This window comes from Symphalangus syndactylus, chromosome 13 (genome assembly GCF_028878055.3).
Source record: "Symphalangus syndactylus isolate Jambi chromosome 13, NHGRI_mSymSyn1-v2.1_pri, whole genome shotgun sequence".
In the NCBI taxonomy this organism is placed as follows: Eukaryota; Metazoa; Chordata; class Mammalia; order Primates; family Hylobatidae; genus Symphalangus; species Symphalangus syndactylus.
In genome coordinates, this window is record NC_072435.2 from 72,212,794 (window position 1) to 72,228,090 (window position 15,297).

A 15,297-nucleotide genomic window follows, 5' to 3' on the forward strand; every position below is an offset into this window, starting at 1 on the left:
TTATCATAGGGTTCTTGTGCTGCTTAACTGGCACATAGTTGGTGATTAATATATTATTTTGTTAATAATTAGATACATTATGATACCAGTCATAATTAAAAATGCAGAATACCAAAATTAAAAGAAGTTTAATTCTGGGTTGTAGAGTTCTTGTTTCTGTCTTTATGCTTTTTTTAGTGCTTTCTCATTTTCTCTAATAATAAAATTAATACTGAAAACAGCCATATATTCATAGAGTGTGCCTATTTCCATTAATTTTTTTTTTTTTTTTTTTCCGAGACTGAGTCTCTCTGTTGCCCAGGCTGGAGTGCAGTAGCGTGATCTTGGCTCACTGCAACCTCCACCTCCCAGGTTCAAGCAATTCTCCTGCCTCAGCCCCCTCAGTAGCTGGGATTACAGGTGCATACCACCATGCCTGGCTAATTTTTGTATTTTTAGTAGAGACAGGGTTTTGCCATGTTGGCCAGGCTGGTCTCGAATTCCTGACCTCAGGTGATCCACCCGCCTCGGCCTCCCAAAGTGCTGGGATTACAGGTGTGAGCCACCTTGTCCAGCCTATTTCAGTTAAATTTTTAAAATTAGCTTGTCTATTGTTTTTTTTTTTTTTTTTTTTTTTTTGAGACGGAGTCTTTCTCTGTCCCCCAGGCTGGAGTGCAGTGGCGCGATCTCGGCTCACCACAACCTCCACCTCCTGGGTTCACGCCATTCTCCTGCCTCAGCCTCCCGAGTAGCTGGGACCACAGGCGCCTGCCAACACGCCCAGCTAATTTTTTGTATTTTTTAGTAGAGACGGAGTTTCACTGTGTTAGCCAGGATGGTCTCGATCTCCTGACCTCGTGATCCACCCGCCTCGGCCTCCCAAAGTGCTGGGATTACAGGCTTGAGCCACCGCGCCCGGCCCAGCTTGTCTATTGTTAAAGCTAAATTCAATCTATCACTTGAAGATACCTAATTTCTTTATCATTAAAGAGCAAGGAAAGACATTTTTAAAGTTCATTCAGTATTTAATTCCTTAATATACCTTTCAAATATGTAGTCATATATTGAGCTGACCCCCTGCAAATTTAATCCAGGTCCTGAGGGTTTGACTTATTTATTTACATGTTATGTTAGCACCTTTTCAAAACTTGTGATAAATAAAAGTGCTGCCCCTGAGTAATGTCAAACCTCAGCATTCTGCACACTTTATTCTCCAGAATAAACAGCTGAAAGTTTGACTTCTTATTTACTCTCTGCTGGTTATACCAGTATATTTTGTGGAATAAGATTGGAAAAAGTTGGGGGAAAAGAGAGGATTGGAGAAATAAGGAAAAGATAAGTCACTTTTGAATATGCCAGGTGATAATAACTAATCTTTTCTTCCATCTTTTGTATGTCAGGTGGCTATTGAGTGTTCTGGTATTTTCCAAACAAATATAGAATGATTTCATTCAAGAAGCTGTTCTTTTTCTATCTGTGCTTCATGAGAAATGTAAACAGTGGGTACACATGATAATGTCAAAAAATCTTATGAAATTCTTGTATGATACCTGTATCTACATAAAATCTTAAAAATGGTATTTGAGAGTATACTTGGTGTTTTGTGTCTCAGAAATGTATTGCTCTAGCGACATTGCTTTATTTTTTATAGTGTTATTTAAATTGTTTTTTGATAATTATGTTTATAAATGCCTAGTATATTTCTTATGTTTTTATGGGATAGAAAAAATGTGAACATATAAACTTTGTTTTAAGCAAGCTTATATTTTTTCTGAAATCAATTTCAGCGTGTTCAAAAAAAGGCAAAAGTGAGAATTTTTCTTTTTTGACTTTCCTATAGTTAAAAGCAATCTTAAATATACGAGTATGATATCTGTAATATTTGGTAGATGCATAAAGATTGCAGTGCATATACATAAAGTATATGTTAATAACTTTGAACATGAGAAATCCCTTCATTTTTGTCAAAAAATTAGTCATTTAAACATTTTCATTGACTTTTTAATATATTCACTAACTTAAAGTGTCAGATAAGTCTACATGATTTAAAATTTATAAAGAAGTCACATTATTTTTACATGTAGTTATAAACATAAGGCAGAACAGTTTGTATTTTTTTGACTGGTAGGTGTTTTGTAAAATTTTATTGATTATAAGTTTGTATATAATAGTAATTCATTTATCATTGCTTCTTTAGATTCCTTAACCTTAGGCACATCTCAACTTTTTATTTATCCATCTTCCATTCCTTGCCAATAGTGTTGCACTTTTCTACAATTTTGGAAAATCTTGGAAATCAGATCCAGGGATTATTAAAGCAACAGAAGAGCAAAAGAAAAAGGTAGCAAAATACTAAGTCACTTGTGCTTAACTGCCAGATTATCAGTATTTATAGCAGACATTAGAGGACAGAGGAAGTAACTATCTTTCAGAATGTAAAGAAGTTTTAAGCCAAATTGAGATTATGTATCTTTTATTTGGTGCTCATCCTTGGTGCTCTTGTGATGCCTGTCCATAACACTTCCATGACATTTTATAATTTCATGTTTCTCTCCCTTACAAGACTGCTGTGATTGCTTTGAGGGGTGAATACAGTGCCTTAAACATCTCTGTAAATCTCCAGGAAATAATTTGCATTCAGTAGATGTTTGCTGAATGATTATGTAAGCTAGAAGGTTAATAAATTGGTTGATAGTGCAGGTACACCATCCCAGTAGCTAAAATATTTGTATATACTATCCAGGGCATCCCTTTCTTATAATGCAGGTAATTAGGAAACCAATTTTGTACTCTAACAATGTTGTGTATTTAGAGAACTGGACTAGAAGCATTTTAGATTATTTTAAGAGCTGTTTTATTTAGTCTCTAAAAACAAGACAAATTTTGATGAGTTATTCCAGTCCACAATTGACTAAGACAGTGGCAGATTCTTATGGTCTAATGCCCTTTTTTCTGGGCAGCATAGAGATTGCTACCCTGTATTCTTATTGCAATGAAGTAGCAGTAAATAAACAAAAGATTTTATTTCTCTTTTTGAACTCAAAACATCAGTACACTAAAGATGAAAATCATGTTTATTGATTCATAGTGATGGCAAAAGAGTTGGTGAGCATTGTTCAGTTTTGAATTAAATATTTTTTTTTAATTCACAGACAATAGTTGAACTTGCAGAGACAGGAAGTCTGGACCTCAGTATATTCTGCAGTACCTGTTTGGTAGTATTTTCTTCTTTGTTCTTCCCTCCCTTCTCTTCCTCCTGACAGTGACATAGCATAGCGGGTATGGGATGTGGGGAAAAGGAATAATTTCTTTCAATGAACACATTCCCTCCCTCTTGGTATAAGAGGAAAGATGGTTAAAGGATGTCTGGTTCCCAAGGCGCTTATTCCTTGATGGTAGGCCTTGACTGTACTTTTGATTCAGAGGTGCCATTTATTTGTATTCATTGTCTTTCTCTTTTCTTGCTTAAAATGTTAATAAATTAAAAACTAAGTAATAAAGTATTTCAGATCAAAGATTTATGATTCCCTAATAGATTGTTTTCTTTACTACATTTTAAGAAAATTTATACTTGTATTTAAAAGCCACATGGGAAAATCCATTAGATAACTGTTAAGACAACATGGCCTCTAAACAAGTTCAATTTGAGTAGGTGTTTTTTTTGTTTTGTTTTGTATTAGAATGTTTATGTAACTTTGAACACTGTTTTATCATAGATTTTTAAAGTGGTCATCCTCACCCAGGTCATAGGTAAAGATATATATGAAATTACTAGTATTTATTAATAGAGTCAGGTATAGCACTATTGAGATTGTTTATTATTACAGACATTAATTTTCTGTAGGATAATACTCTTATGTTTTAATTATTTTTCACTTAGTTTTTATAATTAGTATTTGTGAAAAATATATATACTGCCACAGTGCTTAAATTATGTTTTTCTACATGGAAATTGAAATATTCCAAAGTCATACATAAAACTAAATGCTCTTTTATACACTGCAAGTGAGCTCATGTCTTAACATCTGATTAATAATAAAGTCATTGACTTCATTTAGGATTATGGAATGAATTTTTGAAACAGTTCTAATTCTGCAAATTCTTTATTACATTTAATATTCTTTGACCAGTTATGATTTTGAATATTCAAAATATATACAGCTTCATGTTTGGTAGCAACTTTAGGATACCGACTAGATTCTTTTATATATTCCGGCATTCTGAAAACAGTTTTTGTTTCTGTGCTTTATAATGGGTAATTTACAAAATTGATATTCTTTTTCTTAATATTTAGAATGTTTTAATACACTGCTGTTCTGTGGAAATACACTGTTCCACAAAGTATGCAGTGCTGATGTACTTGCCATATGGCAAACAAATTATATAGTCATTCAATACAGATAGCAGTTTCATTGTCAAATACATATTTGATGGCAAGAATAAGACTAATTTTGTCATCATAGCATAAATGTTTTATTATATATTATTTATAAGCCACATACTTCTTGTTGTAAAGAAGATTTCCTATTATAAAATCTTGCAGATCAGCAGAGGTAGTTGTCATTATATGGGTATGCTTCACTTTGATAAGTAGACAAGTTCCTAAGGCTTGTAGATCAGAGCTTTCTTAAAAACGAATTACTTTGTTTATTGCACTCCTGCACTCCAGCCTGGGCCACAGAGTGAAACCTTGTCTCAAAAAAAGAAAAAAGAAAAAAGAAAAAAAAAAAGGATTACTTTATAAGTGATCCGAGGAACCCTGAGACCAAGTCACGCCTTACCAGTTAGTCTGTTTTTCAGATTTTTGACTAGTGTTGCAGCTGAGGGTTGGAAGTGGGGATAGAAGTTGTTTGAATATCCTGCTGCCTTCTCCTAAGTAGATTTAGTCTCACAACTGTGGTGAAGAATAACTTACCCTTTTCTTTATTCCACAGATAATTTTGGTAGATGTAAGAACTGTGTATTCACTGTGCCTTTTGCTTGGTACCTCAAAATAGTGTGTAACCTTATGCAAACTAATGGAGAAATGGCAGTGCATTTGTTGAAACACTGAAGTATATTTATAAATTTTTTTCTGGCAAGAGTTAATAACTGCAGCTTTTTTATCATATATCTAGCATTAGGACTGCCAGCCCTTTGAAGATCACCAATGAGTTCTTGTATTCACTTGGCTGATTTAGAGTAATGTAGGTTTTAAAAACCATTTCAAAATGCTTGAAAAACAGACATCATAAGCATGAATTCTTTATTGCCTGTCAATAGCTGAATAATGAATTATATGGGGTTTTTTTTTTTTTTTTTTTTTTTGCAAGAAACAGTGACTTCTTAAGCATGTTCTGCATTCTTAGATATGGTCATTTCAGCAGGAGAAATGCTGTACCTTAATCTGAGATCTCAGAAGGCACTTTACTGAAGAGAAATAGATGTGTACATACTGGTTTTTGCTGGATGTTAATTTGGGGAAGACATATTTTATTGATGATTTTGAATTTTAAGAGCTGTTTAAATTCACTTTTAGCCTGACCTTCCTAGTAAGGAATAATTTTATTTTATTGAAAAACACCAGTATCATGACCATTAATCATAATGGGACATCATTTAGAAGACTGGAGATTGATATGTTTTTATTACTCAGAAATTTGAGGGATGTGAATTAAACATAGCATCATTCATCAAATCAAATTGGTAATTCTTAGCTTTTGTAAATTGATGGTTCAGTTCCATTCTTAAGAGCATATTTTCTAGAGTTGCCTCATTCTTTTATTCTTTGTTTTTGCAGTTGAAATTTTATTAAACAATAGTGATTATTGGTTTCATTCATTTGGAAACCTTGATATAATCTTGTTTAAAAAATATAGTTTTATTTTTTATATTTTGAGAAAATAAATATTCAGCTTTTCTCTCTTAGTACAATACCTTTCATAATCCTTTAACATGCCTATTAACAGATACGAAAACCGGTGAGGTCCAAACATTGTGGTGTGTGCAACCGCTGTATAGCAAAATTTGATCATCATTGCCCATGGGTGGGTAACTGTGTAGGTAAGTTATATTAGTAATTTCTTCTATATCATTCATTTAAGTTACCTTAGGTAATGCATAAAGTATAATATTAAAGTAGGCAGTAGAAAGTTTATTACTCCACCCTTCATTTTCCCAGTTATCTTCTTGTTGACAACACAGCAACTCAGTTGAGAGGGAGGGAAAAAAATTACAAAATTAGTGGCTGATGTCTTTTCTCTGTCAATTCTATCTGGTGCCTACTCTTGATAAGGAGGCAAATTTTTTTTTTTCTAGTTAAACTAGAGAGATGAAGGCGGTAATATTTGAAATGATATTATGCGCAGAGGCAGAGAGGAATGACAAATAAGAACGGTACACACCTTAGTGTTCAAGAGTGGTATAGTCTAAGGAGAGAAACTACATGGTTTGAGAGATGCCCCGGAGATTTTATGAGGTGACAGGAAACATTACAAAGATTGTGTACCTCTTTTGAAGAGAACCCTTTGGATTGTAAAGTTTATAAAAGTAAAGATAAAATAGGGCTATTTTAAACCTCACAAAGAATAGGATTAGAGGTCAGAATTGTGATTTATTTAGTTCTTTGGGACTTGAACACCATTGTTATTATATCTTTGTGTGTAATTGTAAGCATTCTTACTTAAGATTTTTATTAAAACATTTTTCCTGAAAACCACTTCATAAAATAATGAATGTATGTGTGATTATCATCACAATTATAGCACACCTTTCATGGCATACCCCTCAAAGGTGCATTACCTGTTGTTTTTTCTTAGCTGAAAAACCTTGCTTCTGTGTCGTTCTTCAGGTGCAGGCAACCATAGATATTTTATGGGCTACCTATTCTTCTTGCTTTTTATGATCTGCTGGATGATTTATGGTTGTATATCTTGTGAGTACAATTAGTTTTTGGTCTTTTTAAAACAAATTTCTGCATACTTAGATTATACTTACCATACTAACAAATTACTATAATGACAAAAGTCGTTTAACTAAAATTATGGTTTGGACACCTTATGAAGCACAAAAGGGAAAAAAGATATAGCTCTATCAATTATGTCCAATATACAGTGTAAGCAAACAGTTAGCAGTTAACCACCTTTTAATACCTGTGTCCTCTGAAAAACATGTTGGTTTAATAGGCTTTGAGAAGCTTCTGGGTAAAATACATCAATGTTTTCCACATCATGTACTTGCTTTACTATAGTAGCTTATAGATTAAGTGATTGTCCTAGTTCTGTTTCTTACCAAGCATTTGGGAAAATATACTTAAAATTAAATTTGCAGAGAATTTGAAATATTTTGAAAAGTAAGGTATAATTATTGCCTATTAGAGAATATTAGTAAATATCAGAAGTTACCTTTTTAAGAATAAGTTGTTATTCCATCATGTCGGTTTTATACCTTAAAGGAAATGATAGATTTTTGTTGCATTAAGAATGGAATCTGGAAAGAGTTTAAGTGCATACATCACTTACGATGCCTCAGGGCTTGGTGGTGCTTAGCATAAAGATATATCACATCCTGGTTTAAATACAAGTCTTGAAGGATGATTTTCTAGTCTTCTTGCCCCACAGATATTAAAAATAATCAGTGTTATTGCCCTAATGAACCAAAGGAGGTTACCACCTCAGTTAAAGATTAATAAGAAGATTTGGTCAAAGAACTTGACCTAATTTCTGGCCCAGAACACCTGAGGAGAACACTTTCTTGCCAACAACAGCAGTACTTTATAGCAACTCTCCTACAGCAGGAGATTTTGTATTAGGAAAGGCCTAACTTGGCTGGGCGTGGTGGCTTATTGCCTGTAATCCCAAAACTTTGGGAGGCAGAGGTGGGTGGGCCAGTTGAGGCCAGGAGTTTGAGAGCAGCCTGGGCAACGTAGGGAGAGAGACCCCATCTCTACAAAAAATACAAAAATTAGGCCGGTGTGGTAGCGCATGCCTGTAGTTCCAGCTACTCAGGTGGCTGAGGTGGGAGGATTGCTTGGGTCCAGGAGGTCGAGGTTGCAGTGAGCCTTGATTGAGCCACTGCACTCCAGCCTGGGTGACAGAGCAAAACCTTGTCTGAAAAAAAAAAAAGCCCATGTCACCATCCTATTATGTTATATGCCCTCCTTCAAAAAAATCTCTTTCATATATCCTCTTGTCTTTGTGTAAAGAAAATGTTTTTCTAAGTATTGTGTGATGCAATACCAATCAAATAAAATTGTTTATTCTGAAGATACAGTGATTTTTTTTTTAAGATTGGCTGCTCCTTTTCCATTTCTGTCTATGTTTTTTCTCTGAGATATAATAGGGTTATTTAAGAGTGTAAAGACATTTGCTATTGAATGTCATCAGTTAAATCTAGACCGTTTGACTATGTTTTCTAAATGGTGCCAGCACAAATGCCTATATGAGGTACTTGGATGATTATCGAGTAAATACGAGTACTTCTGTTCTGGCTTTAGACTGGGGACTCCACTGTGAGACCACTTATACCAAGGATGGATTTTGGACATATATTACTCAGATTGCCACGTGTTCACCTTGGATGTTTTGGATGTTCCTGAACAGTGTTTTCCACTTCATGTGGGTGGCTGTATTACTCATGTGTCAGATGTACCAGGTATGTGCAAAGGCATTCTTTTTAGTGCACTAAGTGAAAACTCTTCCATCCTTGCATAAAAGATAATATATTCTCTTCCTAACCACTCCTGCTCTTCAAATATTCATTTTATTTTTCAATTTAGTTTTCCTTTCTACCTCACTCTTTTGCCCCTTCCTCTTCTCATATTGTGAACTTTTGAATTTTAGTACTTAACAGAAATTTTAATCTGTTATTCCTGACTTAAATACATCCAGTTGAGTATGTGTGAGCTTAGATTGATGATGACATTAATTTTGTGTTTTTAATGGTATTTTTATTCACAAATACTAATATTTATTCAAAAGCCTTTTTTTAATTTTTAAAAGCTCATTCTCAGGCTGATAGGGAGGTTGTGCATGAATAGTGCCTATCCATGCACAATGTCAAGTAACTGTCTAAATATTTTTCACATTTAACTGGCTACTTTTCACAGTCAAATGATACCATGTACACTAGCTTTGATGATCTCCTGATGGAAAACCAAAAACAGACTTCATTGTTTTTATCTTTATCCTAGTTTTCTTCAAATTAATTTTTTTTACATTAAGTATTTAGAATAATGGTTTACAGCCTGGCACAGTGGCTCACACCTGTAATCCCAGCACTGGGAAGCTGAGGTGGGCGGGTCACTTGAGCCCAGGAGTTTGAGATCAGCCTGGGCAACATGGTGAAACCCTATCTCTACAAAAAAAAAAAAAAAAACTAACAAAAAAAAAAGAAAATTAGCCGGGCATGGTGCGTGCGCCTGTAATCCCAGCTGCTGGTGGGGTGGGGGTTTTGGGGTCGGGGGAGGTGGTGGGGGTGGGATCACTTGAGCCCACCCAGGAGGCGTAGGTTGCAGTGCACTGAGAATTCGCCATTGTACTTTAGCCTGGGTGACAGGGCAAGGCCCTGTCTCAAAAAAAAAAAAAAAAAAAAAAAACAAGAATAATGGTTTGCTTTTTCTTTCCTCTTAGATATCATGTTTAGGTATTACTACAAATGAAAGAATGAATGCCAGAAGATACAAGCACTTTAAAGTCACAACAACGTCTATTGAAAGCCCATTCAAGTAGGTGCATATTTATAAATTTAATATTTTCTCTGGTCATAAAAATTTTCTTACTAACCAGACTCTTTTACTTAGTGATATGTAAAATAGCTTTTAAACCTTTTTAAGATTTCTGTAGAAATAGCATCAGTTCACCATAATAACACCAAAACAGAATTCATCACATTAACTGTGTATAATAAAGTTGTGATATCTCCTTATGTATTTTTTCTTTTTAATTTAAATTTGTATTCAGTCTGGTGCTTAGAAATAGTAGGGTCCTAAGTATATGAAATATTGAAAACTGAGTTTTACTGAAGTTACTACCAACTCTTCAGCTTTTGTGGTGCTGTCAATTATGGCATACTTCTGGAAAGCAAGCAGACCTTTAAATAAAAACAGTTAGTTGGGTAGTTTTGAGAATTCTCCCACAGGTACAAAAATTATATAAGGCACAAAACTGACTGCTTTTCTTTTCTTTTTTTTTTAGACAGAGTCTTGCTCTGTCACCCAGGCTGGAGTGCAGTGGCGCGATCTCAGCTCACTGCTACCTCCACCTCATAGGTGTAAGCACTTCTCTGCCTCAGCCTCCTGAGTAGCTGGGATTACAGGCATGCACCACGCCCAGCTAGTGTTTTTAGTAGAGACGGGGTTTCACCATCTTGGCCAGGCTGGTCCTGAACTCCTGACCTCGTGATCCACCCGCCTCGGCCTCCCAAAGTGCTAGGATTACCGACGTGAGCCACCGGTGCGCACCCGGCCAAAACTGACTGTTTTTCTAAAGGTGTTACTGGAGTACTAAAATTTCGTGAACTTATCCTTGACGTTTCTTTTTTAATTTGTTACCCTTAGGTTCACTGCCAAATTCATGCTATTTATAATTATTTTGTCTTTTACTTTTTTTTTTCTGTTTTAGAGATAGTTTGTGTCCTGCCAAAGAGCCACTAATTAAAGGTTTTTATCAAAAATTGCATATGGAGCCAGGCATGTTGGTGCATGTCTGTAGTCCTAGCTACTTGGGAGGCTGAGGTGAGAGGATTGCTTGAGCCCAGAGTTCAAGGCCAGGCCGGGCAACATAGTTAAGACCTCATCTCTAAAAATAAAAATAAAAATGCATATAACACAGGAAGTATATGCACATTTGAATAAATCTAAAATATAATTGTGTAAGTCTTTAAATTGGCAAAAGAAAAAATTATTGGCAGAGCAGTGGAGAAACATGAAGGCATATACAGTTTATAGAGTTATAAATTGGTTCCTTCTTGCAAGTAACCTGAGTTTTTGAGTTTAGAAAAAAATATATTTATCACGAAAATTATATTGAATTCATGTATTAAATCATTTGTACTGACTGACTGACGTATTTTCTTTTTGGGGTGCTGTTTTTAGCCACGGATGTGTAAGGAATATTATAGACTTCTTTGAATTTCGATGCTGTGGCCTCTTTCGTCCTGTTATCGTGGACTGGACCAGGCAGTATACAATAGAATATGACCAAATATCAGGATCTGGGTACCAGCTGGTGTAGCAACATCTTTATCCTATGAAGCATATTGCTGAGTGGTGCCTGAAAATTGTGTCTGTCCGTGTCTCTCTCACACTCGAATCCACATCCTTTGAACAAGAGCATGCTATGTTTAGGGCTAACGGTGAATTTTACAGTCTTTTTTCCAACACTTTTATTAACAAAAGTAAACATGGACAGAACACACTGCCATTTCTGGGAAGAGTAAAGATGATAAAAAAATAATTTTAATGGTTCTTAATTTGGAAATTCACAACATACTCAACTTTTGGGTTTTGTTCTCACAGTATTTTTCACAAAAAAAGGGTAAACTTATTCTATTGACAGACATGGTGTACTGATCAGAAATGTTCAGTTTTAACTAAAACTAAATTTATGTTATTTGGTTAAATGTTATGATGCAGTCTAGTAGGAGTATTGCATCTAATTCCAGGAGCATTGTTTTAAGTTGACTAGTATTATGAACATTTTAGAATGTACACATAAATACGGTGATGAAAATCATGTGGTTGGGATCTACTGTGATGTTGTCTTCAAAGGCAGGAGAAAATAATGTTCACAATAAAATGTGCTAACAATGTTTTGTTTCTATCAGCTGTTGCATTGCTGATATATTTCTAGTTCAGTGAAATAATTTGTAGTAACCTTACTCTGAGGTTTTACGGTCTGATAATGAAGCACTTGCATGAGTATAGTAAATCATGTTATTTTGTTCAAATTTAAAAGCCTTACTAATTGCATGATACACCACATAGAATGTATACTAGCAGATACTATCCAGTGAAGCATAAATTAGAATTTAATTTGATGTTCAAAAACAGTTCCATTTTTAAGGGTTGAGGTGGTATTTTCAAGAAAAGGCAGAATAATGCAAAATTCTCAGTAATAGTGATACATGGATATGCTTCTTTTTAAATTCTTAGCTGCAAAATAATTGTAGACAAAAAATGGCATTTAACTAAAGATGGAGCATGATCCGTGTACATAGCACATGTGAATAAAAGAAAAGCTGACAGTATATTCTGGTTTCAATAAAATGACCTATCAGAAAGTAAAATTTCATCCCCGAATATTTCAGTTTATCCAATATTGAGTAAGTTCTGAAACACTTTTAGAAAAGATTTTCTTTTTGTTACATGTGATGCACTGATCAATTTTTGTCACAGCTTTTCACACCTTCATGGTGGACTACTAGTCACTGCTTCCATAAATATTGTTTACAGGGTGAGATTTGGTTTATTCATCTTAAGTGCTGTAGCAAACTGTGGTTCGAGCAACCTGTGGAAAATCTGTGAGAGGGAATGGGGTGGGAGATGTGGGGGAATGGTGGTCAGACTGATGACAGATCCTAGACCAATGTAAAGAATATGTATCTGTATATAAATAATTTATCAAATAGTTTTCTCTTTGTGTCTGTGTTAGTGTTTTTAAAGCTGCTCATTTCATTTTGTCCAACCAAAAAGAAAAGGGAGATAACTAATGAGCTTCTAGTGATGTTCAAAATTGCTGTTAATAGGCATTATACCCTGCAAGTTCACTGCATGTCTGATGCTTGGTAAAACTAGTCTTCCCTGTAAAATGCAGATTACAGGTATTAAAGCAATCTAGTGGTATACCCGCCCCTTGCCTTAGTAAGAGGAGCAGTGAAATGTATATAGTTGTTCAGTATTTCCAAGTACCATTTTTATATAGTAGCTTATTTGACCATAAGTCACACATCAAAAAAAGATTACCCTTAGTGTATGTGTTTTAATATTAGAAAATTGGCATATGTACTTTATTTTTGAAAAGGGAAGAGATGGGTGTGGGGTGGCAATAGCATTGTGCCATTTTGTCATAGAATGTAAAAATTGGTTAACTTTACAAATGTCAGCTAGTTTTGACTACTAATTGGGGGAAATTTTAGATAATTTTTAAATTCAAAGTTATTTATAAAATGCTAGAATTTGTTTTAATTTTTTGTATTTTGAGCCACTTCACATGAAGACTCAGTTGTGTTTTTATCGAATACATTTTTATCAACAGTTAAAGACTGTGGTGGTTTTTTCAGAGTTTGGCTAAGAATGTTTCCATCTTCTTTGTTTGTGGTACAATATTTTCAGTGCAAAAGAGATGTCATTCAGTTAAATAGACAAAAAAACCTCTAGATGTGTAATTACATGGAAAATACTAGCAATGTGAATGCTTTTGTAGTAACCATCTTGTAGTACTTGTGAAATCAATAACTCAGAAATGGTCAGATGGTCAGGAGCTAGCTATGCAGCAGTATAGCATCTGTTTAATTATTTTGTAGGTCCTGTGTGGAACCAACTATAAACCCAGTTCTAAAGTTGTGTATGATGGTGAACCTTTGGGAATCGTTCTTACCAACTTAATTGGATACTTTTAGCAAATAGGAACTTAATTCTCAGCACTGAACATGAATTACTTCTTTGGAGTTTTTTGAATTCATATTTTTGTTGTTTCCAGAAATTTATTTGATATTGATGGGCGTAAAACAGCATCATTGTACTTAAGCTATAGATGTTTTTATTTTATATTTTCTTTATTTATAACTGTGCCAAGTATTATTTTGCTACTTACCGTGTTATTCTGTGGAAAGAAAAACCTGTAAAGTGTTTAATAAATTAGCCCTCCTTACATAAATTAAATGTCAAAATTTTGTAAAGTATTAATCAGAATAAATACTGACTCTTAAGTGTGTGCTTATGATTTCACTCAATTTACTTCAGGAAATTGATGAAATGTGATAGTGGTACCTATGATATGACAACATTATACATTTATATCCTGGTTAACTAGGAGTCAAGTGGCATAAGACTAGGAATTTGGAAACATAAAAGATGGTGTTAGTATTCTAAAAAAAAAAAAAAAAAAAAAAAATTCCAATCCTGTGTGTATGCATGTGTGTGTGTAATTTTTTTTTAAATAAAGATAAATTTTTTAAGAATTTTTGAATTCCATGGAGTTAATTAGGATCCTCAGGGACTGTATGAATCTCCAAGTTTTAAATATGTCTAAAGATACTAAAGAAAAATATTGCAAAATACACTATATAAAGAAAAATACTGCAGAATGAAACCTACCAAATGTTGATCTCAGTTACTTGAGAAGATATGCGTGGCAGAGAGAACTTCTTTATTTGGGACTTTAAAAGGCAAAAATTATTAAGGAACTGTTTCCTGTTGTTCCAGTGGTTGTTAATGGTTTGAGAACCCAGTGGTATTAAACAGGAGTATTTTCAAATTAGACTAATACTCTATCCATAATTTTAGTCTGGAGTTCAAATAATATCTTGAACAACTGTATAAAGTAAAGCCACTAGTTTTCATTCCACCCAAGTATTTTCCTCCTTATTTTCTACTTTTTATCTCTCCTAGTCCTTGCTAGATTGATAGATCATACCTGATATGGATGTCTGAGTCTAGGAGTTTCTAGACATAGTTGGAAACAAGTGTTACATACCAGGACAGAAAATCTTAACATCCTGTCAGAAAGTAAAGTGCTTGTTATCAGAGTTTTCTATTAAATATATTTATGTGACTTAGAGAAAATAGATTGAGCATTCAGAATATTCTTTGGTCTGTGTCAGCTAAGTCAGAAACTCAAGGAAACAAGATATGCCTCTTAGAAAACTCTTGCCTTTGAATTGGATATGAATGTTTTACCCAGGTAAATTTTTGCTAAAACTGTCACTCATTTACTAGGACTGACAAATATTTTTAATAGATGGCAATGTTTTTAGATTGTTTCTGTTCAAAGCATCAGAAAGTCCCATTGTTGCTGCTGCTGCTTGGATCTGTAGGTTTACAGTTTTCATCAAAATTTGGAAGTTTTTCAGTTGCTTTTTCTTCAATTATTTTTCCTCCCCTCCTTTCAGGAAACTCCAATTTCACATGTGTTAGGCCACTTGAGATTGTCTTCCAACTCACTGATCCATCCTCTGTTGGCTTTTAAGATTCTTTTTCCCAGTGTTTGTTTTAGATAGTTGCTGTCTTTAAGTTGACTTTTTTTTTTTTTTTGCAATGTGTAGTCAGTATCATTCAGTTTACTTTCATCTTTTTGTTTTCACCTACAATGTTTGATTTGGACCTTTGAAAATATCTTCAAT

General features: G+C 34.2%; 1 protein-coding gene across 2 annotated transcripts in view; it reads left to right on the top strand.

Moving 5' to 3' along the window:
* ZDHHC17 (zinc finger DHHC-type palmitoyltransferase 17) overlaps positions 1–14,136 on the top strand; it is a 91,144-nt gene extending 77,008 nt beyond the window's left edge. For both annotated transcript variants that reach the window (XM_055235962.2, XM_055235963.2), the window contains 7 exons: positions 2,196–2,320; positions 3,132–3,194; positions 5,928–6,021; positions 6,809–6,892; positions 8,453–8,610; positions 9,588–9,682; positions 11,051–14,136. In XM_055235962.2, coding sequence (XP_055091937.1) covers positions 2,196–2,320; positions 3,132–3,194; positions 5,928–6,021; positions 6,809–6,892; positions 8,453–8,610; positions 9,588–9,682; positions 11,051–11,189 — 758 coding nt within the window. In that variant the 3' untranslated portion in view covers positions 11,190–14,136. The remainder of the gene's footprint in view (positions 1–2,195; positions 2,321–3,131; positions 3,195–5,927; positions 6,022–6,808; positions 6,893–8,452; positions 8,611–9,587; positions 9,683–11,050) is intronic.
* Positions 14,137–15,297: the final 1,161 nt, after the last annotated feature.